The sequence below is a fragment of the Astyanax mexicanus genome, chromosome 14, assembly GCF_023375975.1.
Source record: "Astyanax mexicanus isolate ESR-SI-001 chromosome 14, AstMex3_surface, whole genome shotgun sequence".
In the NCBI taxonomy this organism is placed as follows: domain Eukaryota; kingdom Metazoa; phylum Chordata; class Actinopteri; order Characiformes; family Acestrorhamphidae; genus Astyanax; species Astyanax mexicanus.
In genome coordinates, this window is record NC_064421.1 from 7,378,836 (window position 1) to 7,405,631 (window position 26,796).

At 36.4% G+C, this 26,796-nt stretch overlaps 1 protein-coding gene across 24 annotated transcripts in view; it reads left to right on the top strand.

Moving 5' to 3' along the window:
* The window catches only part of nrxn3a (neurexin 3a), a 504,128-nt gene that overhangs the window by 469,468 nt on the left and 7,864 nt on the right, over positions 1-26,796 (top strand). For 13 of the 24 annotated variants that reach the window (XR_007424264.1, XR_007424266.1, XM_049464234.1 and 10 more), the window contains one exon: positions 14,850-14,937. Coding sequence is in view for 21 of the 24 variants with exons in the window: in XM_049464234.1 (XP_049320191.1) it covers positions 14,850-14,937 (88 nt within the window). In the remaining 3 variants the exon portion in view is untranslated. The remainder of the gene's footprint in view (positions 1-14,849; positions 14,938-26,796) is intronic. The other 11 variants (XR_007424265.1, XM_049464236.1, XM_049464237.1 and 8 more) reach the window with 1 other exon arrangement.

The window sequence follows — 26,796 nt, forward strand, 5'->3', positions numbered from 1 at the left end:
TACAATACAGTGTTTTACTATATGGTGCTAAATTAGCGTATGACGATTTTTGAGCATATCAAAAAAGTTTATTTCAAAATTGTGATACAGTATTTTTACTATATTTTAATAGAAATGTATGGAGACATTCAGGTTATGGGTTAATCAGATATTCTTAATACGTATCTACAGATTCTGATAGATGAAATATAGTGTGTTAAACACAGTAAAATAAATGCGTTGCAGGTCTCATAGTTCCATAATTCATTATCACTTAAATCCTCTGTAGGTCCATAAATACATTAAATGCATCACCTGTCCAATACCTATAAGCAATTATCTTCCTTTAACAATGTGATCCAGTATCATCGCACAACCCTGGCCAACATCAGCTCATATGAAGCTGCGATAAGTGCATTAGCTACATTTTAAGCTGTGTACATTGAAGCTACACTGCATGTGTATGTATGTGTGTGTGTGTCAACCACCTCAATAACTCCAGTGTAGTGAAAATTGGATGCTGAAGCACTTCAGCTGCACTCTGGCTTCTTTTTCATTAAAAAACGCAGTGGATTGTGATGTGCTCAGGAGCTCTGGGTGTATTTCTCCACACGCCGTGAGAGAGAGAGAAAGAGAGAGAGTTACGCGGGAACAATCGCTCGGTACTTCACTCAGCGACAGCAGCTTTCCAATAACAGAAGTCGTCTGAACGTTTGCGTATACGAGACGCCTTCAGACGAGCCGCAGAGTCGACGGGTTTCCAATTCACACTTGACTCCTGAATCTGATTCATACCCTGACAGATAAAGTAGAGAAGAGAAGAGGCTTTTAAAGTACAGCGTACGTGCGGCGGAGTTTTCCTTCTAATCTAGAACTCCCTGGAACACTCCGGACGTTGGTCTTCTTCGTGAGAAGATGCGCAAAGTTTCTCATCTGCCGATGTCAAGGTTTCGCCGATGTCACTGTCTGTGTGTGTTTGTGTGTAAGGCTGTAATAAAGTCAGGCTGGCGAGTGGCACGCTGTGCATAAACCTGATACACTGGTAATGTTCTTGTCCTCCTTCGCTATCTCCATCTCCTTCACTGTCCCGCTCTCCAGAGCCTCGCCTCGGAGACTGCCTCTTTATCTCCCTGCCTTTTCACAGCCGCAACTCAAATTAAACAGCCGCGCCGTAATGAAAGACGCCGCTTCAGATTTGAATCTGTAATTGAAACAAACTGTGTATTGCTTTCTAATTTTAGCGCGGGGCACAATGGGGAGTGCTCCGACTGACTGTTAGTCACAAGGTCCCCGGTGACCTTGCACTTGTGGCCACCGAAATGATTAAAGATCAAGGCCCAGAACCATTTCCTTTCAAACGGGAAGATGAATGGTGCCTGCTAGAAGGCTCCTCGCACATCGCCGGCTAGCAATTAGATTTTGGCGTCAGGCACGTAGCTGCTACTCTACGTTAAAAGTAGGAAAAGGAACAAAGTGGCCTGGTTTGCCTTTTTGCTGCGGGCCGTATTCCGCGCGAGACGCTAATAAGCAATGTGCGCCTCCAAAGATGTATTGTTCCGCAGCAAACAACGCGAGCGGCTACTCAGGGTGCATAACAGTAGTCGCCAGATGCTTTTGTCCCTGCAGGCTATTGCATCTGAATGCGAACCGCAAAGCAGCACCTGAAACTGCAGACAGGTCGGTTAGGGCGGTTGTTTATTTGACTGAGAGACTTATTTCCCACTACGCAAACTCAGTAAACAACCACGGCCGCTCTCCAGCACATTCTGAGGCTGTGTTATATGTCTCAGTACAGTACTCGCCATCAAAATCATGGGTTAAAAAGCAGTAAACGTCATAAACTTTTATTAATTCTAGGGACATACTTCCAGTACAGTTTTTTGCTGGAATAGGGTATGTTTTTGTTTAAGTTGACCATGCAGGTTGATTAGCATCACCAGCATGGTCAACCAGGATGATTAACCATCAACAAGCTGGTTGACCAGCTTGGTCTTTCTGGTCGACCAACGTGGTTATGCTGCATATACTAGTATACTAATATCATAGCTTAGCCTAGCCTAGCATTGCTTTAAATACTGCTACCAAGTACTTTTTGTATTTATTCTTGAATCTTACTAGATAATGATGTCCAATTATTACAATGTACTGTTAGATAGCTGAAGAGATAATGGTAGAGGCTGCTAGTCTTAGCTTTTAGCAAAGCATCATAATTTTTTTTTTAACAAATTATTAATAATATTTTAATCAGTGGCAATTCATAATTAGTTGATACCTTCTATCATAAGTATTGTTAATGTATTCTTACTGTAAAATGTTATCCAGTATAGGGTATAGGGTATTTTGCCTGGATAACCATTTTTTTTGCCATCAAAGACCAGTTTAGACATCCAAAAACCAGCTAATAGCCAAATGTTTTTTTAGGTCAAGTGCAAACTTAAACAATTGAACATCAAATCTATGGACATTTTAGGGTAATTGCCAAACTACCAGTTTAAAATTGTAGAAAAGAAAGTGGACTGCAACAGGCTGGTTAAATTCAGAGCAGGGCTGTTGGGTTGAGCTGCGTGAGATGAAATGGCAGAAGACAGAGATGGCCAATGAGGGACAGTTCCAGTCTTTTTGAAACAGATCTTCTCCCACTTTATTGATTCGGCGTGTAAGACAAGCTGCTCGCTCTTCAGCCGTCAGAGATGGACACGATATCATCAGCCGCTCATGCTGTGGGGGGGATGTTGGGGGGGGTTAGATTATTATCTCCTGAGAAGAGCCAAGAAAGTTTGCCTCTCTGTTTGGCCTCATGTTTGAAGCTCCGTTAAATCATTTGACACGATCCCAAAGAGCACAGCGAGAGAGAAGTCTTCATCACTTAGCTGATTGAAATCTTATCTTAATAATTGGGGTTGACATCACCACTTCCTCCAACGAGGCCACGGCTCGTTATTTTAATTAGTCACACACACGTCTGTTCTGGAGAGGCTTGGATTTGAGGGAAAAAGGTGTTAGAGACTGTGAAGCTTCTCTGGCTGTCAAATGCATGAAAAATTTACATTAAAATGCATTATTCAAATTTTATATGTTAGAAATGTGCAAATAAAAAAAATAAAAAACTACAAAAAACTACAGGGTAATTGATTTCTTTTTATAAACTTGTTAAATATTAACACACTTTTTTTTTTTAGAGCTAAATGCATTTTAGACAACCTAAAGAGGGATAAGTGTGATGATGAGAAGGGGAGAACCGGTGAAATGTTTGTTTTAATAGTTTTATTGTGGGGTGTTTATGTTTCTCACCTATCAGTGAGAATATGCAAATGGAACAAAGAATGTAGACTTTACAGTTCTCAAACTTATTTATGAATGTGTGTATATATATATATATATATATATATATATATATATATATATATATATATATATATATATATATATATATATTCTAATAATATATGAATATAATAATATTCATATAGGTACATAAAATATAGGACAAATCTATGCAATGTAAAATGCATGATATGTATATACATATATGACTGTGTAACTGTAAAACTGTAAAAATAATAATAATAATATTCATATTCATATATATATACCTGTAGATAGGAAATGCACACAACTTTTGTTTCAGCAGTTATAGTCTATAGTTTTTTTTTGTTTTGTTTTGTTTTGTTTTTTCAAACCAATATTGGAAAAATCTAAAGTATAAAACATATTCTGGTTTGTTTAACACTTTTTATTTACAGACTATTTCAGCATGTGTTGCTTTATAGCTTTAATATAGTCTTCAGTATTAAATTTACAATGTAAAAAAAAATTATAAAAAGAAAGAAAACAGATTGACTGAGAAAAGGTGTGTCCAAACTTTTGACTGATACTGTATCGTTGATGTTGTGTGTGAGGTTAGTTATAGCTATAAACACAAGAGAGTTTTCTAATGTTCCAGATGATAAATAATTCACGTATTCTGTTAAGTAAGAGTTTATACAGCCCTGTCCTCTATCTGGATCTGTGATAATACAGTGGCACCTTTTCACAAGCCATGCCTAATACATCCCCCGAGAAGAAGTCAGATATTACATCAGTGTTTTTAACCCCTGTCCCCTGTAATTCACAGTTAATCTATACATCCTCAAACACATTGACCATCCCCGCACCTTAAATCAGGGGGGGCATAAAAACATGACACTGGGAACTTCTTAAATCTCCTGGATTATTCCACTGTCAGCACTTTCCTTGGTACTGTATAATCGATTAGGAGTTGGGGCTGCTGTGAAATGAATGATTCAACCGCTGTCTTCACTGTAAATCACATTGGGGTGCTATATCTGTGTGATGTACATCCGCAGGCTCTCTGCTGAGGACATGCTGATGTATGTGGCCGCGCTGTTTGAGCTGAGCTCTGCTCAAATGCGTTATTTGTAAATATTAGTTGCTTCATTTCGAGAGCGTTGAGTGTTTGCAAACATTTTCAGTATGAATCACACAGAGCCTGCAGCGTCGATCAGAAAGCACTTACAGCCACCACTATATACATATGATGTACTGCAATATACAGTATAATACTGTGTGTGTGCAAAGACTGATGTTTATTTTTAGGATTGGGTAGTAATGATTACATTTTACACCATTATTTAATCAGGAAACAAAAAGAATAAATCAAGGTTTCCCAATGAAAATATGGTAAATTTAGTTTATTGGTTTGTTTTGAATCTTTATCATGTTTTTTGGGGGGTTTTTTTGGTCCATATTGTGCGTTCCTAATTTCATTACAGCCTTTATATGATCACTACTTTTAACGCCATTTTCTAGTCAAGTAGGAAAGCGTGGATATGTGTTTTTCTTTTTTTTTTTTCTTTTTTATATATGGGTGACGTGTATGAAGTTCCTCTTTTATACAATTATATATAGAGAGTGCCTGTCTACAGACACACCTTAAATTCAGCTTTTTCATTATTTTAAAATGTTCCATTATAGATTAATACTATAATCATCCAAACTATGAAGAAAAACATTTGTAATTATTTAGCAAACAAAAAAGTGTTAAACAAACCAGAATAAGTTTTATATTTCAGATTCTTCATAGAACCTCATCTTGCTTAGATCACAGCTTTGCACACCTTGGCTGGATTTTCTCAGTCAGCTTTATGAGGTAGAGTAGAGTGGAATTCAGGCTTTCAGTTAACAGCTGTGCTGAACTCCTCAAGAGTTAATTACTTGAATTTCTTGTCTCTTAATGTGTTTGAGAGCATCAGTTGTAAAGTTGTGAAGAGGTAGAGTTAAAGGTATACAGTGAATAACTCTATTTGAGTAATGTTTTAATACATATTATGGCACGAAATACTCAACTAAGTAAAGAATCAGTAAAGAAGTTAAGATTATCAGTCAATCTGAAACATTTCAAGAACTTTGAAAGTATCCTCAAGTGCAGTCGCAAAGACCATGAAAAACACTGATGGAAGTGGCTCTCATCAGGACCGCCCCAGGAAAGGAAATGCAATGGTTTCCTCTGTTGTACAGGATAAGTTCATCAGAATTACCAGCCTCAGAAACCGCTTAAAGTTAACGGCTCATCAGATAAGAGCTCCTAAAAGCTTTACACATACGAGTATTTTGATTATTTAACACTTTTAAGTTACTACATGATTCCTTATGTGTTCCTTCATAGTCTGGATGACTTCAGTATTCATGTATAATCTAGGAAAACAATAAAAAATTGAATGAGAAGATGTGTCCAAACTTTTGACTCATACTGTATAATGTCGCAAACTGGATTTATTTCAAGAAGTAATCCTCCCAAACCCGGTTTATTCTTCGTATGCCAGTCGAACGTAAGCACTCTTTCTTACTGTTTCTGACTGCAGTAACTTTATTTTACAGAGTTTTGAAAATTCAGGTATGATATTTTATTTCTGAGTCTAATGAAAGCAAACTCTTAGTTTCCAGCTCCTTCGTCTTTATTCTGATTTAAGGAGACAGGTTAAATAGCAGGTTTAGTACTGATGTTGTCAACTCAATAATAGGCTTTCTGTGTTAATGGGCTTAAAGCTTCCTGCGTGTTCATATAGCACTAATTTTAGTTTAAATGCTCAGCATTGCACAAAAGAAGCTTTCTGACCTCAATTAAATTACTTAGCGAGACAAGGCAAATGGAACCAAACGACTCAATAGAAATGGCTAATTTTGAGGTCGCAGGGTCACCAGTGCTGTGTTTGCTGTGCAATTTGCTGCACACACGAATGCTTCTGTCACTCATAACGCACTGTATAGTTTTCTTAATTCCAGAACGGCATGAAAAAGATCATGTTCTGAATATAGAAATTATGAAGTATATAATGTGTGCAATGGTTTTAGGGACCACAAAAGTACAAAATACAGAAGTTAATGGAAGGCATGTATTAAGAGTTTTTTTTTTTTTTTTTAAATATCGTTTAAATTTGTATTCTGTGACTAAAAGGCTTTAAAAATGCCAAAATGTAAAATAATAGTAATTTAATAGCTGTGTTCTCATTGGGGCAAAGTGTGGAGTTAGGGTTAAATTCGAAGATTACCAGCTAAACCTTGAGTTCTAAGATTTAATAAGCTTGTTTTTGTTGTGGTTGGTTTGTTTTGGGGGATTTTGACTGGGATTTGTTCACTTAAATTTTCAATACATATTAGCGATGAACAGTTTTGCCCACTATCTAATTCCAGTATGAACCTGACATATAATTAATACAATAAATCAAATAAAATTACATACATATAGAACATTCTTTAAGTTTCAGCATGTATGTGCAACATTCTAAAATGTATAAGCCATGCTACATTTCAGACGTTTTAACATTTACAGAAATTTTACATTCTATAACAGAAAATACTTATTTACTTAAATGGCAACTGGCAATAGATTTTAATTATTCTTGGTCTATTCATCCATTCACAAGGATTAAGCCTATTTTTTTTTTCAATTATACAATAGGAAAATCTCTGTTCAGATTTTTATATGGGCTCCCAACCATATAATGCTGCCAGTGCTTGGTGAATAAAGACCAGCATGAGATCAGCATTTATCCAATTAAAAAGAAGCAGCATTGCATTTTTAATAGCTTCTAAACAGCATGGCTTTGAATAGCTAACCACGCTTACAGGAGAACACTAGCTCCCATTCTGTTGTATCAGCTAACTGATTCCAGCACTGTCTAGAGACCACTGCAGTGAGTGATTGTCAGTTTACTGTCTTGGATTACTAGGGATTAATGGTGGTGCCATAACCTTTCTAACGACAGATGGACAGTTGTGCCAATTGTAAGCCTTGACTTAGATGCCCTGTTATAGCTGGTTTAGGTTTCTGCAACCCCCAAATAGAACAATAATAGAACACTATTTGCCTTCTTCACTTTTTCTTCTTTTGGTGCATTCAGGCTCAGAACCCAATGGAAAACCAGGATTTGGCAAAGTGTATATTGTTAATGGATATAGGTAACACGCTTACTGTTAAATTCGATATATAATAAAACTCCCACAGTCTTTTAGACTCTATTCTGTAAATGTTTTTCACTTTGTTGTGTCCACTGTTGCTCCGACCTGCCTTGTTGTTTATACTGAAGATGTCTCTCACGGCAAGATTCTTCAGATTCATATTTCTTTGACATTTCGTTTTTGGATCCCCACTGTCAGCCATCATTTTTCCCTGCCTTCTGACCGATTCGTTGCTCCATTCAGCAGCTGCTACACAGAAAAATAATAAGAAGCCTGCTCTGCCAGCCATGTCCTGCTTCCAACACACGGCAATAGCTGAACCTATTTACAGGGGGGAATGAATGCAGAGGGCTTTATTTTGGCTGCATTTTTCAAGGTCAGCAGTCAGCAGAATGTAGCGTTTTACAGGGGATGATAATGTCCAACCGAGACACTCAGTTGTACATGCGAACAGTCGAGCAGTTTTTCATGTTTTAAATTTTTAAAGAATTTGGCACTTTGTTTCCCATTTTCATCTTTTTTCAACTTGCACTGAGCTCACAGATACAGTGGAGCTCTCTCTCCCTGCCCCCCTCCACCGCCGTTTTCCCTCCATGTGGATCCTGAGGGTTGCCAGAGTAGTTAAATCTCTCTAATTGAGATGCTGCCCCGTCACTCTGCAGCTCTCTCCTGCCTCCTGCACCCAGTAGGACGCTAATATTTCCTGGCACCGCTCGGCCAGGCTGTCAGTTATCTCTCAGCAGAGCTGCAGTAAATATCCTGCATTGATTAAGCAGATTTGCATAGGCAGTGCAGGGCTCAAGGCGAAGAGCTGAATGCTAACCAACACCATCCACAATGTGACAGACCCAAAATATCACCCTTCCCTGTGGGGCCGCCAGGAAGGCCCGAAGTGAGCTGCACAGCCGAGGCCTGCCGGGGGCAGCCAAGACGCCTGTTCTCGGCCAAATCACAGTCTTTACACCTCAGCTCAGATGCCCTGTGATAGTTTCTGATAGTAGTTTGACTCCAGTGTAAACTGGTTCATAACTGCAACACAGAAAAGAGAGCACTCATCCTCCTTTTGTGCCCTCAACACTTTTTATTTTTAAAATTATAAATATATATATATATATATATATATATATATATATATATATCTTATATATATAAATATATATATATATATATACAGGTATATATCTTTTGCGGTGCTTTCAGGCCGGATACCACGAGGACAGCCATCTCACATAGCTATGCATTCACTAAAAAACAGAGTCAGGATAATTTAGTGGAGTGTATCCCCCCACTTTTTCTCTTCTTCTTCTATTTTTTCTGCAGAGTGGCCAGCTTTTGATGCAGCCCGCTTGATGACAGTCACAATGAGCTTATCTCAGTGGGATTGCAGTCGCCGGCCTTCAAAGGATCAGGAGCGCAGAGTTAGCAGCTTCTCTACGCTTCTTTACCTGCTCAGGATTTTCCCGGCATCCACTGCAGAGTTGTTGCTCTTTTCTTTATTTTGGGTGCTTTCGTTTTATTATATTTTATTCCTGCTTGAAGTAAACCTCCCGTTTTCATCAAACCTACTGAATGGAAGCATGCTTGCTAAATGCTAGCCTCAAAGTTCTTAATCCTCAAAGAAAAGCAATGGTAGCACCTTGTTCAATGGAACTACTACTGCACTTTCTTAATACTCAGGCAGCTTAAACAGAATCTCTACCTTTCTCCCTTCTCTGGAGGTAATGAAAGTGATCCCAGAGCAAAAGTCAGTATCACATGTGTAACAGGAATATACAGTGGGTGGATATGATTGTGACTGGTAATGTCTGGCTTGATCTGTCCATGCAAACAGACAAGCAGCAGAAATCACATTAACGCAATTATGCATACGTCTCCACCTGCACATCCCACACGTCAGTGCAGAATTCTTTAGCTTCCTTGTGATATGAGACACAATTCTAGTTCCTGTCCAGTGACTTTTGGCGTTTCATCTGTGTGTATATATATAGATTCTCTATATCCGCACTCAGGGATGAACCAATTGGTGCAGAGCTACAAGACACAGGGAGTCACCAGAAGGCCTAGTCAAGCTTATCAAGAAATACGGAGCGAAATCAATAAACGGAAGAATCTTGATTTAGGGCTGCGAATGGTTTGTGCTTTAAATAATGCATAATTTCTTCAAGACTGAAAATAAATTGAAAGGATTTAGGCGGATTTGCTTATCTGTCGGACACCATGAAGCATTACACTCTCGAGGCTTTGGGAAGCATATGAAAAAGCGCTAATCTCGCAGGAGTTCAATATTAAGTTCCCGTCACTGTCAGGCCTGGTTTAAGAGAGGGACGTGATTAAGCCCTTCTGCAGAGATGAATGTTAAAAGCTTATGCACTGCAGAAACATATTCCGCCATTGTTAATGGGCGGATTAGGGCGTTTTCTCCTTCCTAACAAAAGTATCAATAAGTGATTACAGAGTGACATAATACAACTCACCACCACACCGCTCGCACTGCTCTCAGTGTCTCGCACGTATATAAAATGGGGAAGGTAGTCGTGTGGAAAACACACAATAGAGGGACGGTTGTGTTTAAATTTGATGGATTTTCTCAAGGAGATTAAGTGATTTGACCTACAATACTCTGCGGTATATATTCAGAGATCAACCTCTGAATTTATTTTCCAGTCAAAATGATCATTAAACCATAATCTGTCAGCAAAGATGCCAGCTTGTCAGATTCTAATTTCTTGAGTTTTATATTACCTTTGCAGTTATACAGAGTAGTTAGGAAATCCTCTTCAGCTTCTGACCATGTCTAACGTCTAACTGCTAGATTTGTGTTTGTCATCCCTCTATTAGCCCTTTTTGTCCTGCTGAAAAACAGCATGGCCAGCTTAAGACAGTTAAGGTGGTTAAACAGGTTTACCAGCTTAGCTCTTGACAAGCATACGCAACAACTTGATCAAGATATAGACAACCAGTATGACTAAGCTTGACCATGTTGGGAATGCTGGTCAATCGGCATAATCAGATGTTACTGGCTGTCAGATGCATGGGATGTTTCATTTATGAATCTCTGAAGTTGATCCACATTGTTGTGTGTTTGTGTGAGTGTGTGTCTGTGTGTACACTGAGAATACATCATAGAAGGTATTACCACCCACAGTGAACAGTGCTGTGGGTGTTAATGATGGTGATCGGCAGTGTCTGGCCAAAACTGTCCACGCGTATAGACACTCCAAATTACTTGTTTTCATTGAACATGGCAAAAGTTATACGACATTGGCAGACATTTAATTGTGTTTAGTTTTACACTGTTTCACCTGTTTTTCACTTTTTGACATAATATAAATCTGCCCGAGAATTTCTTAATAAATTAACTTAAAAATTGCTCCAAAATGACTTTGAATACATTTACATTCCATTGAAGTTTGTTTTTTATTTTTGGCAAAAACGTTGGCATTTTTGGATATAGGAGATTTTTGCTCAGCAGTCGGTTTGCATTTGCAGCATGTAACACTGAATAGCAATTGTGGAGCAGGCTCTGCGTTGTTTATGACATCTGACACCCCTCTGTCATTCACTGCGGGTGGGGCGGGGGGGCCAAGATCATTTCAAATTTTCTCTGGAATCAGTCAATTACTTCTCTCACTGCTTTTTGCATCTGTGATCTGCCCCTCTTTCAGCCCAAAGATGAGGCGTTTGCCACACTAAATATAAATTCAATGAATAATTTTATATTTACTTAGAGCAATATTCCACAGTACTCTGGCGTGGAGTCACCCTGCCTGCCGTCTCACTGATGTGCATTTGAATGCATTTTTATCGCACAACTTTTTTCATCCTCAAACTAAAGTGCGGGGAAAATCTCTTCCCCGGCCAAGTCCACTAGGAAAGTGTCTGTGTGTGTGTGTGTGCCCGAGTGTTTGAGTGTGTATGTTGGGAAGCATTTTATTAGCACGTCAAGCCCAATCATATTTATGGTTCTGCAGCTTCACAGATGAGAGTACTCTCCATTACTCCTTGTGTTATTTATAATTTCATGAACCTGCTGCATGACAGTGCTTATTTTATCCTGCATTCTAATCTGCTCCTAATAAAGACATGCCAGGCTCAGGGTGTGAAAAATGAGCGCTCTGCATTGGCTGGCGCGAGTGCTGGGGGATAAATCAGAAGTGGGGGCGATGCAGGCACACAGATAATCTCTGACTGCAGTGCTGCATTCACACACTCCGCTCAATAGCAGTGATGTACAGTAATGAAAATCCATGCAAACTACTGAAGGGGCTGGATGGAGGTGACTCTCTGAAATGATTGGGGTCTGCAGTCTTTCACATAAACAATCCACCCCAACGTGAACGGCAGACCCCCGGACTGTGGGGAAGTGTGGTGAATTATTGCTTAATAAAAGCCAAAAAGACAATTACACTTGTGATTACTTTGACTGATTTGATTAGAAGCTGAAGCTCGGTTGTGGAGGCGGCCGATATGATGATGATGATATCATTAACGCATAAATTACATCACATGAGAATCCAATGCAGTGGTCAAGAGCTGGTTAACCAACAATCTTACCAATCACCTTGACCATTAAAGACCAGCTTATATCTTCTGAAGCCAGCCAACAGCAAAATCTGTTTTGTGTGAAACTAACCAATGGCACTCAGGAAATCAGTCAATAATAAAGACTTGATTCATTGTAAAGTTATGGAATGACTGTAGGAAACTGTGGTAAACTATTGTTAAAAATCGCCAAAAAGACAATTACATTATTAACTGTCATATAGGGTAAATTATATGTTATAGTTAGCATATAAATTACATCATAATCATGAGAACAGTAAATTATTATTGTATTTTTCATTTAAAGACTTATTTCAGCCCAGAGTGACAAAATATTAAAACATACGGATTCATTGTTTCTTGCAAAATCAAGAATATCTGAAACAAAAAAAAATAAAATTATATATTTACATTATTATATATAATTGTTCTCTTCACTGCTAAAACTGAGACTTAGTTCACTGTTAAGCTAAAGGCTAAAGCTGTTTCCATGTGGGTCAGCCAGACGTCTTCCTTTAGCAGGTATCTTCAGTTTCCAGGAGTCTTTAGAAGGTGTAGAAATTTCTCTAAAGAAAAGACTTTTAATAGTTACAGAGTTCTCTGTGTTTCTGTGTCTTTCTCTATTTATTATGGTAAAAGTGTGAACGTGCTGTGTGTAAGTGTAAAGTGTGTAAATGCTGCAGTACAGAGTAACAGCAGTAACACCATCTGTTCCACCAATGCTTTACTACATACAAAGACTTTGTAATTTTTTTTAAAATCCATTTTCAAAGCTCAGTTTATTTCCATTGCTACTTACTAGCTGTATTCTGTTAACCAGTGAATTGTTTGCTACCCCCCTCCCTTTCTAAACAATGTGTACTTTTACAAATCATAGAAATATAAATAACATATAAAGGATGTATTCTGCTTCTTATTTATAGGAACTGTCTACCGTTAAGTGAAGTCTTTCTAATAGATGTTCTACTTGATTTTGCAGCATTGCTCTGACTATTTGATTGCATTAAGTGATTGAATTCATTAGTTAATCATCCCCCAACTCCCAAACTAATTTCAAAAGTAATGGACTAAGTTTCACTGCTCCACATTTCAGTGCTGGGGACTTTATACCTCTCTAGATTAATTTAACATTAATCTGTTCCATAGAGTCCCATTCTATTGTCTTTACTTCTCTACTATGGCAAGACAAGATGTATATGTATTTGTGCATTTGCACATCTGTGTCAGCAATGGGTGCATCTTAAAGTATCTGAAAGTGTTTATTAGAAGGCGTAATAATAATAAGCTAAAGTCCAAAGACAGTGTTTTGCCTTAATATTGTGAAATTCAGAAGTCAGTACTGTTAGGTAGAAACTACACTGTACCACTGCGCCTGACTGTCAAAAATATCAGGTGCAATCACAAGCTTTAATAAGTGCGAGATTAGAACTGAATTAAGCGCTGTTGAAAGATTTGGGTCTTCATATGCGGCATATGAAGGCAGCTAGTGATCAAACACCCAGGGGAAGTTCATTACACCACCTCAGTGCCAGACCTAGCCGTACGGGAAGCTCACAGGGCTTAGAGCCTGGTACAGACCAGGTTTTGACCATTACCATTAGGTTGAGAGGGTTCATGTTGGGTTCACGATAAGAGTCAGGGTTTTATATCTGTTGGGCAGATGTCAAGAGGATTTTATTGTCATTAAATTTGAGTACAGGTACACAGTTTACTGAAATTATGTTCCTTCAGAACCATGGTGCAACATGGAACAGCAATACAATAGACAACATAAAGTGCAAAATGTAGCAATAGTGCAACATAAAACTATAACACTACAAAAATACACTAAATAGAATAACGTAGAGTAAGAAACTAAAAAAGACAGTGACTGTAGTAAAACACTGGAATAAAGATTTCTTGAATTTGGGCTACTCTGATTGGTCATTTGTAAGGCTGCAGCTATTATATATTTTAGTAATCAATGATTCTACTGACAATTCCATCCATTTATCAAGTAATTGGATAAAATATTTTTGCTTGGATAAAGAGAGTAGTTGTTATAAATACACAAGAAAAAATAAGACACAAGTGGTGTGCCATATATCGTATCATACGCAATAATATCGGCAATATTTTAGAATATCATGAATGATATTATACCCTGAAATGTTGTGTCATATCACCCACTCCTAATTATCACATCAGGGTATTATTTTTTTCAGTTTTTATAAAAAAAAAAAATCACACTGTTCTCATTTTCCATTATATATCTACTAGAGACAGATTATATCTGTCCAGTATCATTTATTTTACTTTAATCCTGGATATGTGGAGATATTTGCAGTGCATTATTATTATTAGTATCATGACATTCTGGTTCCTTGACTTCTGTTACAAATCTGATAAAATTCTTTATAACATCTTTATTTTTTAATATCTCAGTTAGGGGTGTGCCATATCGTATGAAATAATAAAATGTATTTTTTTATTTTGTTGCAGTAGTTTATTCTTCTTTTTTTTTTATGTAATGTTTTGTCATATTGCCAGGAGTTTCGTTATCGCAAAAATACCATGAAATATTGTGATATTATTTTAGGGCCATATTGCCCACCCCAATAAGACACTTCACTTGGTAATAAATGGCCAGTTGGATTTCTTTTTCTGGTAGCAGTTTCATTTATTAAATGCACATTTAATGGTTCACGTTTATTGTTGTGATGTATCAGTTTATATTTTAATTGGTTAATTACATTTTTCAGGCTTTCACAAGATACTTTTTGCAATAACAGACTGAATCACATGATGTACAGAATGCTGATGTGATTATAATACTAATAACAGTAGCAATAACATAACTTACTTCTTCCTTTTCTGTTGTTTTTTTAAAGAGCACGGACGACATGGGCACGTCCGCCGAGTGCTCCAGCGACGACGAGGACTTGGAGGAGTGCAACCTCGAACATACAGGTGGGCTAGGTCAGTTTATTTCTGCTTGCTCCTATGTGGTGGTCTTTCATTTGCAACAGAGGATTAGATCCTCAAAGCATCGCCGCCCCCCCATGGATAGAATAAGTGTAACTTCTCCTAGTCGATCAAACCAAAGCCAAGCATGCTGACACACGTAGTCATTCAGCTTACTGAGCTTTACTTCTAACGCTGACCAATTTCCACTCAACTGATCTCAGGATCACTTTCCCCTAGAGCTACACTTAAGCTACGAGCTACACTTGCCCATGGGGTTTTCCGAAGTGGTTAACATGCTCACATTTACTGCTAATTTTGTCTTCCCTGCTCCTCACGAGGGCACAAGCACAAAATTAGTACAGACACGTGACATGTTCTCTGCATTGATGCTTCAAAATGTATCATATTCAGAGGTTTTTCCTGCAATGTGACAATGGATTGCATTTTGGTCCATGATACATTTTGAGATTTCTCTCTTGAAATTTGCTTTCAGCCAACTTTACAGTGTGATGATATGTAGAAGAGTAACTGTGATGGAAGTAGTGTTTCTTGAGTTCCTTTTGGTTCCCTCATCTTTCGAGGCCTGAGTTAAGCATTATTTAATAGAGAACAGATATCATCGAATTTCTGTGTACCAATTTTCGTTCGATTTCATTTTGTTTTGTTTTTTTACTCTATAATTTTGATTGGTTTAGTGTGAACAAGTTATTCTGCTACTAGTTTTTCCCGATCCAAAAAAAAAAAAAAGATGTAAAATTTCTACAATAAATATACAATTCAATTCATATTGATTCATGTTGGGTTTTGAAAGAAGTTGGGTGTTGGCTTTTTGTTAAAACTTTAGTAATGCTTAAAAAAAAAAAGACAAGTCTGTCATAAATACTGTAGGTAAAAAAAAAAACAAATTCTGACTATAAACAATCCCATCCAATATTATATTATAAAATATATATATGATAATCCAACCTAATCTTTTGGGCATATATATTTTTTTAAATACAAATGTCTACTTCGTCAAATACTGGGCACAAAATAAATACATTTTCTTCGAAAGAAAATAAAATAGCTAATAATACCTAATAATAATTGACAAATATATGAAATGGCAAAAGTCATGGGATGGGAAATATCTGTATAAGTCCCATGAAAGCCACTGACATCTTGGATATGCACGCAGGGAATCCTGCATGGAATGTGGATGTGATTTCTGTCAGATCAATTTCAGACAGACAATTCCAGCCAGATGCTGCCGGTCACGATCATTACCACCCATTGTACTGTTTAATGTGGGTGCTATTAATAGCCTTCTATAATGCATTTCCAGTACAAAACACATGGATTGAAGAATGTTAAATGACCACAGAAAAAAAAAGGCCCACCATCAGGATTCACTCAAACTCTGAAAGTTCCTGTCCCTCTGCAATGAGCCCAATAGCCACTGTTTAACCTCCCTCACAAGATAACACCTCACAATCCCCAAGAAAGTTGACCCAATGGCAGGACTGTTGCTCTGATTCATGCTCTAAAGCAGTAGGTAAATTATCCTGCACTTTTTCTTGGAAATAACCCAAGAAAAAAAAGCCTGAAGTCATAGCTCATATCAGCCCCTTTCAGCACAGTAATGTACAAATAATATTAGCATGCACAGTCCCATCCATTACAGTAATGGTCATATGTTCAGGGAGATGATAATTTATAACGCTGTAGTGTTCTACGCTACAGCCTTCGCTAACAGATCGTGCCCCGCAGTTCTTTCAGCTCAAACACCCTCATCACTTCTCGCCACAAAGAGTGCTTTATCTTTCACCTTACACATACGGCACTCACTAACGGCCCTTTGTCCTGTATAAATTGGATGTGATAAATATTTTACGTGGACATGACAGACTGACAGACTGCCGAAAGGCTCGGTTTCGCTTGCCGAGCAGCCAGTTTTCACTTTTCACTTTTCAGCACTGCCTACATTGTCAATCCCAATTTCTTTCAAACGTTAGTCGTAGGTAGATGTAGCCACGGAGGAAGTCCTGGTACTTCTCGTTCTGTATCTCGATCTTTATGTACTCATAAAGAAAGATATTGGCAGGGACCCAATCATCCAGTCACGTTTACACAGAAATTCATGCCATTCTAACCCAAGCATCAGTTAACGTGGACAAGCTGCATGAGACGCTGTTGTTACAAACGGTTTTCTGTAAAGCATGTCTGGCTGTTTCTCTTCAGTTCTTCTTTGCGTTATCGTTTGATTGTGGTCTTTTTGAGTTCTGTTATTTCTTTGTTTTTCTGTTTGTTTCTTTTTTTTATTCAGTTTTATTTTCTTTAGACGGTGTCCTCATCCGTTTCCCAGCTATCCAAAAAAACAGCAACATTCCTGTCGTCTCGCCTCATCGTGTGCCGCATGATTTTTTGGTGTTGAAATGGATTTTTTCCTCCATTATCTTGAGCATTTGTGCCATCAAACTTCTACTTCAGCATTCCCATCTCTTGATTAACAAAGCAAATAACTGGCAACAAAATCTTTTCTTGCCATCCGATAAAAAAAAGTTGTTTTTTTACAGTAATGTTAAGAAAGTTGTGTTTGAAGAATGATTAAAATATATATATTGATAACCACTCCAGTCCCTCCAAACCCCACTCCCCAACCCCTCCCTGCTTACAGCCGGTCTGCATATAGAGTAAATTTTAAATGCAGATGGCATAAAAAGAATTTTATTGCCACAAAAATATCTGTTTTTATCAATTTCATGTTCTATCGAGCAGTCATTTGTGGCATGTTATACGATAGCTTTTCAGCTAGACTCATCCTCTGGAGAGCTCTCTCTCTTTTCTGTCTCTCTTCCTCTATCGTTCTCTCTCTCTCGCTGTCTCTCATCCTTTAGTGCATGGCGCCATTTCGTGTGCTCCACACATAACCCCCCTCAGTGTTCTGACTAACCGGATTGGTTTATGTATGAGCCAGTTTGAGTTTAGCATCATCCCGTGGTTGCGGTTGCAAAGACTGCTGCTCCATTTTCTCTCCCTCGTGCTGTGTTTGCGTCCGTCCACTTGTCCGTGTCTTGAAGTATCGTCATGTGATTCTGTTCTCTGTTTGTAAAACTGTTGGATTTCCCCCCTTTTCCCCCTCTCTTCTTTCAGGAATTCCATAAGAGGACTCAATTTTGACTCATAAAGACCATAATGGTGCAGTTCTTTAAAGTGAAAGCTCTGCTGAATAACTGAATATCTGCCGACTTTAAACTATCCTGCTTTTATAAACCAATGCTGAGCACATGAACAGTTATAGATATACACTATATAATATATAAGTATGAACAACTTTTTAATCTCTTTTAACAACAATTAATCTGTTTTACTTTAGAGTTTGGATGACTTTAGTATTAATCTACTATGCAGAACATTTTACAATAATGAAAAAAACACTTATTTAAAGGTGTGGTAAAAACGTTTGACTGGTACTCTGGTATGTATATATGATTTTTGCTGACTCCATCCTAAGGCTAAAAAAAAAAAAAATAAATAAATAAAAACAAATAGTGGTAGTTTGGGAGGGGCACTGGATGATGTATGGGTTTAGAAGTGGGGCAGGAGGGAGAGCTGATTGGCTGAGCTGCTGCCTCTGATAGCAGTGAGATGCAGATGATTGGACGTCAGCAGGGGGGCGATGCTATTATTGATTGTCGGATCTGCAGGTTGTGATGAGTCTGCGTACCAAAGTACACTGAAACATCATGCACGCCTATAGCACAGTTGAACCTGAGAGTGCGCTGCAGAGGTGGAAATTACCACAAATAAACTGAACTGGTATGTTTCATTACTTAAAGGAACACATTTCAGCTATTAATGGAACAAATATGGTTTAGAGTTTAGTGGTTCTTTAATGCTATAACTTCTACTGAAGATGGGCTTTGCCAGTTGAAGAGAAGTACAATATCTACAGTATTATGTACCACAGAATTACACATTTTAACACAAACAGTAAACTTACAAATTAACTAACTTACTAGACAAAAGTACCTAATGATTACTCAGTATTAGGGCTCTGTATTAGCAGAAACCTGGCAATATCTTATTGTATCTTAATAAAGGCATATCAGTTCAATGTATTTGAACAGTGGTACTGTAAGTAACTTCTTTAAATACATTTTGGCAAAACCATCACAGTATGAGAACACATAATCTGCCATTAATATCAGTTAAATATTTTCATTATTATTATTACATTTTAAACAATCAAAACAGTTGACAGAGTAAAATAATGCTTTTTTAGCTGCTACAGTTTGATCACAACCTAACACCAATCTTTACATGAAACTAACAATTAAATATCCAAAAACATAATATTGCTATACTCAGTGGCAGGTACCATACGTGTGTTTCTCTGAGGCTTCTGAACTTGTTTATAAAAGGAGCCAATTGGTCTGAAAGTGTTCATTTAGATCGCAACAAAAGTGAAACTGACTCACAATTAGGAGCAACAAGACCCTCGAGACCTAATTATCTGTGCAGCTGGAAGACCTGAACAGCTCCAGTGGTGTGCCTCGGTCAGTTTAGGGTTCTTACAGTTTAGTTTATTACTGTTAGTATATAGGAGACAGTGTCTAGCGTACGACTCACCCTGAGATTACTCATTCCTCAAATACTACTTTTGACAGTTTTCTTGAATTCCTGAAATCCTGACACAGTTGAGGTTAACATGGTGCAAAGAAGTGTGACACGATGTAGAATTCTTATGATCATACCAGCTATGATTTATTGCATTAAACATATTTGGACCCCAATTTGGTCCAAGACACTACAACATGTATTTACTGATCATTTAGATGCTTTACAAAGAAGTCCTTAATTTTACAGACTGGATAATATCATCAGGTTACAGAGATTGCACTAGCATATATGAATAGGTAGTTGTTCTTTAATTATGATTACAGTTGTGCTAGTTATTATTGTATTAATAAAGTATTATATATTGTCATCTACATTCTTTAAAATAAACAGACATACAATTTACACAGTGTTCTTACAGCAGTGCCATAAAAGTTTTAATGTACCAATTTTGGACCAAAACAGAACCAAATGTAACATTTGGGCAAACATTTTATTTTAGCTATTTTTCATGTATTATTGCCATTTTGCATATATTAAACAATCACAAATAATACATAGCCTACATATATTTTTGTCTTGTTTTTTAAAGAAAATACAAAACTTAACAAATAATTAATATTTATTGCAAATTTGACATGTTTAACATCCCAGCAGACATACCAACAAAGCACAATATGGTTTTTTTTTTTTTTTTTTTTCAAAACCCTGCAAAGGGCTTTTATTATGAAGTAGTAAGATCTAGTGAGCTGGACTGGTGGTAAATAGTCTGTCCGTTGGTAGCTTAAAGGTAACTCCTGCCTCTTATTTGCTTTTTGTCTTAGAAGTAAGTAAGTAATAAAGTGCCACCACTGCTGAAAACAATCCTAAACTTAGAGTAAACACTGTAATATAACCTAAAATAAAATATTTAGTATTTTATTTATTTATTTTGCCATTTTTTGTTGCCAAATATTCGGTGCATCCCTACAAAGAAGAACCTTTTTAAGGCTTAAAGAGACATTTCATTTCATATATATATAAAAAAAAAAAGTTCCTTACTCTGCTCTCAGACTGCTCTATTACGAACATGGTTCTTCATATATAAACTTATTCTCCTATGGCTACATTTTAATAACACTTTGTAGGACTTTTATATGTATTTTTAGGAGTGTAGAGACATTATACTAAATGAAAGATTTAATTTCAGTGCTCAGTTCAGAAGGATTTTTAATCCATTCATACTTTTAAATTCCTGTTCTCTCTGCGGGTGTGTGGAGGTCTGGTGGAGCTGATTAGGGAGGCGGTTTCACTTTCACTCCCATGTCTTTGGTGACGGCCATTATGGCAATTACACATTCTTATCTTTCCTTACTCTGAACAGCAGATGGCATGATTTGTTAAACTCAGGCCTTGAAGTCTCACAGCTCGTGCCTCCTGTATGTAGGTCTGCTGTAATGTACATAGGCCTTCCCTTAGTTCCTCAAGACGCTCCTCTATATAGAGTAAGAAGCTGTCGCGTGCTTTGAAGTGAGCTGAGCTTGTTTTTCGCCCCATGCTGCTCAGGCGGAGGTGAAAACCTTCAGACTCAAAGGCAATTAGGCACCTCTGCAATGCATGAAGCGAAAATAAAGACAGGAGATTGGGAATAATGGTGGAGATTGAAGAGCCGCTGTTGTTTGGCTCCATCCTGTGCTGGAGGGGTTGTGGTTATAACATGCCAGCAGGTGGTTGATCAACAGCGGAGGATCGGCTTAATTGCCCATCTATCGTGTAACCACAGATAACACACACTGCAGAGATCCACCCCACATACATTAAAGGAGCAATAACTAGAATCGTTAGGTTTCCTTCGCCACCACCGACGGCCATTAAAGCAGAAATGAGACAACAAATGCTTTTGTCCACCTGTGGGTCTGTGATCTGATCTCAATTAGAGGCACAGCGCACTGCATTTCATATTAATAGATAATATTTATGGGTCTTATTCACCAGCTGTTCTTCAGATTTGTTTTTTTAAGTTTTATGTGGGTACATAGTGCAGGGACAATTTAATACAAAAAATGAAAAGGGTTGTTAACATTAATATGTAAAAACTGTAACGCATTATAATATATTGTTTTAAATGCAAATGTATTACGTTAAAATTGATAGAGAGAAACACAGCTGATGACACATTCCTCTTTTCAAGCAAAAAAAAAAAAAAAAAAATTCTAGTCTGCCAGGTGTATATTATCATATTACACCATTATTTTTGTCCCCCTCCCAAAAATTTCATGATTTCGTCACAGAATATTTGTGACTAATTGTAATTAATACACCTCTAAGTGTTTGGGGGGCAGAATAAGAGACCATGTCAACATTTTTTAAGATATTTTATTATTTATATGTATATAAGTAAATGAACATTGTTTTATTCTATAAACCACTGATATTTCTTCCAAATTGCAAATAAAAATAGTTATTTAGAGAATTTACTTGTAGAAAATGAGAGAAAGATCCAGTAATGCAGTGGTTTCAGACTTGAAGTACTGCTAAAAACAAGTTCATATTCAATTAATATTCATTTGGAAACAATACTAGTGTAAAAGCTGCAATAAGAACAATCTAATTTTCTGCAAATAAATGCTCTAAATAACTTTGTTTTTGGAATTTAGGAGAGATGTTGTATGTAGTTTATAGAATAAAACAACAATGTTAATTTTACTTAAACGTATACCTGTAAATGTTAAATATATATATATATATATATATATATATATATATATATATATATATATATATATATATATATATATATATATATATATATATATATATTAGGAATCTGGTGGTGCCAGACACCACAGGGTTGATCTATCCCAGTGGCACAACTGAGGCCTACTCGGTATTAAGCAGATGGTACTATTGTTATGGCTGGTATATACCACTGAGAAAGTATAACTGTAATGTTGGGCTGGGCAACATAGCTAAGAATGTATATTTTGGTATGCTTAAAAGAAAAAAAATATATGACAGTGGGTTAAATATATCTATTTTTTATATTCTGTAATTAATTAGAGAAAATAACATGTATAATAAAAATATCTGTGCTGTGTAAATATAAATAATTTCATTATGTAACACATATAGCATCTGTTTGTCACTATACAGCCTTTAAATGTAGACGATTAAGCCCAGGCCTTGTTTAATTACATTATAATTGAAAGTGACGTTTCTCCGATCAGCCTCGAAGACCACAGGTTAGCTGTGACAGTAAACACTTTTCTCCTCTCAGTTATTATTTTAATTCTAATAAAAAAAATAATATAAACACACACTATACAGTGGTAATTCCATGTATATTCAATATTTGATATAGAATTCATTCAATATTTCTCCTTGCTGTTTTCGTTTGCTAGAGCTCACACATTACGCTAGAACTGATTGAGCGGAAAAGGTCACATTTGCATGCTGTGATGCGCGCTCTCGTTTCTTCATTTACCGTGTGCCATCACCTCATTACACTATCGATCCATGCATAGAATACTAGTTACAATGCTTGTGGATTAGTAATCCAAATTGAGCAAATTTACATTTGATCACAATGTGAAGTAGAATATAGTAGAATAGTGAAGAATGATTACAAAGATGGATGTAATCATAAATTAATAATAAAGAATGCAACGCATGGCAGTATTTTAAAGACTCTATTAATTCCCTAGTTAAATGCTAGTTACTTTTAAACTATCCTTCTACTAAATCAGAGTTAACTAGCAAAAACTAACTTGTGCAAAGTTAAAGATTGTCACTTTTACATGACAAAAACAAAATCAACATGGTGCCATTAAAACTCTGTTGACCACCAAAACCGATGTTTTTATAATTTATAAAAAAAATATTTTAATAATTATCAACGCCTTAACACCATGTCTTATTTATTAATATATAGTATATGGGTGATACATGTTTGCGTTATCTAAGCAAACGTAGCCTGTAACCCAAACCTCCTGGCAGCGAAAGTGAATTTTTAGCTCAAAATGTTATTTTATTGGTTTAGCTACAACTTCCTCCTGCCCACACATAATATTTAGTAGTTAAAAAATATTAGCATGTTTGTATGGTGCAATCCGTTTTGATTTAGTAATGCATAAATCTAAATTCAATAGACACTTGTGTTACAACTAGCCTACATTTGAACTTCTGTACAACCAGTGTGACCGAACCCAGCTCATCTAGTGTTGGTGTAATGTTATCATAGACATTATATATGTGTATATTTAAGCATATTAATGATATCTCACCTACACAGCCCAACTATACATTTAAATTTAAATTGTGGTTTTAAGGCTCTGTTATTACTGATGCACTTTGACTGCGATTATTTGTATTGAGAAATAGTTTATATTATATTAGTGTATGTAGTGTATACTAGTGGTTGGGGAAATTATAGAAAAAATATATATATATATGTATATACGTATATATTTATTATTTTTTTTTTCTCTATCATTTCCCCAACCACTAGTATACACTACAAGATTTTGAAAATCTTAACATGGATAGTGGATTGTTTTAACAGCATTGGCAATCTTGGCCCAGCTTCTCTATTTGTTTATTAATTTATTGGAGTTTTCATTTGAGTTTGTCAACATTTGTGCTTTACTACTGCAGCCTAATTTCTGGAGTCTATTGCACATGGCAAGTGTTTGTTAGCGTTGCTTTACATCCCTGTAGCTGACATTTCGTAACAGTGACCTTAGCTGTGCTGCTTCCATATGTAGTGTGGCATTCATTAGGTAATGCTGTTCTGTCAGAATTTTACTTATCATATGCAATTTCTGGATACTTCCAACCAGTATATGACTGTACAATGAAGGCCATGTGTTTACCTGATGTTTTAGCTGAAAGGTTCTTTATAAAATACAACTGTATATGTGTTAGAAGACCACTTCAAGTTTAAAGGACCAACACGATGCAATGGTTCAAATAGTAATTAAGATTATAGATTTCTATATATCCAAGAGGGACAAGAAGGAACCATTTAGGAGACTTCATTATTACAAGTGAAGACATTTATTGATCAGAGTATTATTAAGTATAATTACTCATATAGTAGCCATCAATAATATTTACTGTGAGCTGTGTAATATTGATTATATATAATTGATGGTTCTTGTGTACTATAGTTACATTAAACCCACTCAATGTTCTGAAAACATAGCCTTGTTAAGTTTATATGATATAACCATCTTAAATTGTATATTTTCATCAGAAACAGGAACTTAATACACTCAGATACCATTTAATTTACTTTTTATTCTATTACGAGAGATGATAGATTAATTGCACAGGCCTAATTTTAACTTTACTTAATTCTTACACACTGGGGCTCTTGCACCATTTTAAAAGTCAAATTTAATGTTTTTAAAGACATTTTTAAGACCTCAATAAATATAATTTAAGACCTAAAATATAGTCATAATTTAATCTTTGGTAATTAATTTTAAAAACTAATTTTAGCTAGCTTGCCTCTAATAACATTAGCTAGCGCTCCGCTAACCTTAGTTCTCTTGCTGGTAATGTTGGCTAACTTTACACTAATTGTTAGTATATGCTTTCCCAGCTAATACCTACAGCAAATTTACACTAAATTCAAGACTTACAATAATCAGAATATTTGGATGTCAATGATCCAGCATGTCAGGATATAAATTATTGTTGTAAATTATCATTAATACAGTATATAGTCTCGCTGCTGCAGCACAGCGTATATACTAAAAGCTGCAGTACAGGTTCACCTCACTGCTGATCACCTCCAGGTCCATTAAACAGGATTCTTGCTGTCAAAGACCTTCAGAATGTAATCTTCATGGTCAGGGATCATTTGATTTTTATTGCGGTTTTACCGTGTACATGGATTTGCACCGAGATCAACAGCCCTCTTAAATAAGTGTGGAGATGTGCTGCCAATATTGACACTTTGGTGCTTAGTAGTCAAATTCATTACCATTCATGCATTCATTAGTTTCATTTTAATAGCGTACATGCATTCGTTAGCTTTATTTTAATAACAGCAGCAGTTCTATTTAACTCAGCAACTTTCGAGTCCTCTGTCCTCTGTGGAATTCCTAGTTGAGTACTGTACAGCCTTCAAACCAAAGTCTGTGGGTGTCAAGCATAACCATCACTTTCCCTTTTTATTTATTTTTTTTATAACAGAAACAGGCTGGAATTTGAGATTCATTCAAACCAAATGACAGTGGATTAAGACACTATCTATACATTGATTTTTGTATTTTTAGTAGCATTAATCAGCATTGAGAAGCAATTAGCAGCACTCAGTAAAGGTTAAAAACCTTCCCAAGAGTGCTTCTGTAACCTGCAGGCCTTGGTTAGATGGCATCTCTGATCTTTAACCTCTAAGACTTTCTTTAACGTGTTACCTGACCCCGGCTTGCTGTGTTGTTTGTCTACTCTCCCTAAATGCAACTTACTTTAAGCATGCATCAACAACATCTTGCAGTAAAAAATTAACCCATTTTCAGCCAATTTTCTTCTCTCTTTGACGTACATCCAGACTGCACGCCTGTTTACATGTTTAAGACTAACAATAACAGATATATTTGTCTCCCGGATCACATGACAGAGGCGGCAGTTGTCCATCAGCTGTCCCTCTCGACTGTGTCTGTTTATAGTTTGTGCATCTGGTTGTAGTGTGTGAAAGTTAAAATTGCTTTGTTCTTTTGTCTCTGGGATTTTTTTTTTTATTTAAGTTTTTTGTTTACACACTCGAATCAGTTTCATTATTTGATTTATTTATTTTTGTTTGTTCTTGATTTTGGTTATCATTTTGGAATAGCTGAATTTTTGGGTTTGTTCAAAAATTAGTGTTGCAAAATTTAAAGTAGATAAAAATGATCATTAATTTGATAAAATGCTTTTGATTTCAAGTCTTACTTTTTTATTAGATTTGGAACTACTTCAGCGAATGTTTTATGTGCTTACATCAGATACATTTATACCAGAGGCAAAATTTAGTGTGATAATCTAGAAAGAATAAGGACAAATACAGAAAATAATAAATTTGTATGCTTATATAAAACAAAATCCAAAAAAGCACATATGATTGTCGTTGAAACTGTTCCAGATCTTGATCTTGTTCTCTTGTTTTTTGTTATCTTTTTCAAATTTGATGGCGAACCTGCTAAACAATTGACTTAAATTAAATGAATGTTTTTTTCAAACTGCATGGCGAAGAAGTTGCAGTTTAGGGTTTGTCAGATTGTCAGTGTTAGAGTTTTGTTCTTTTTC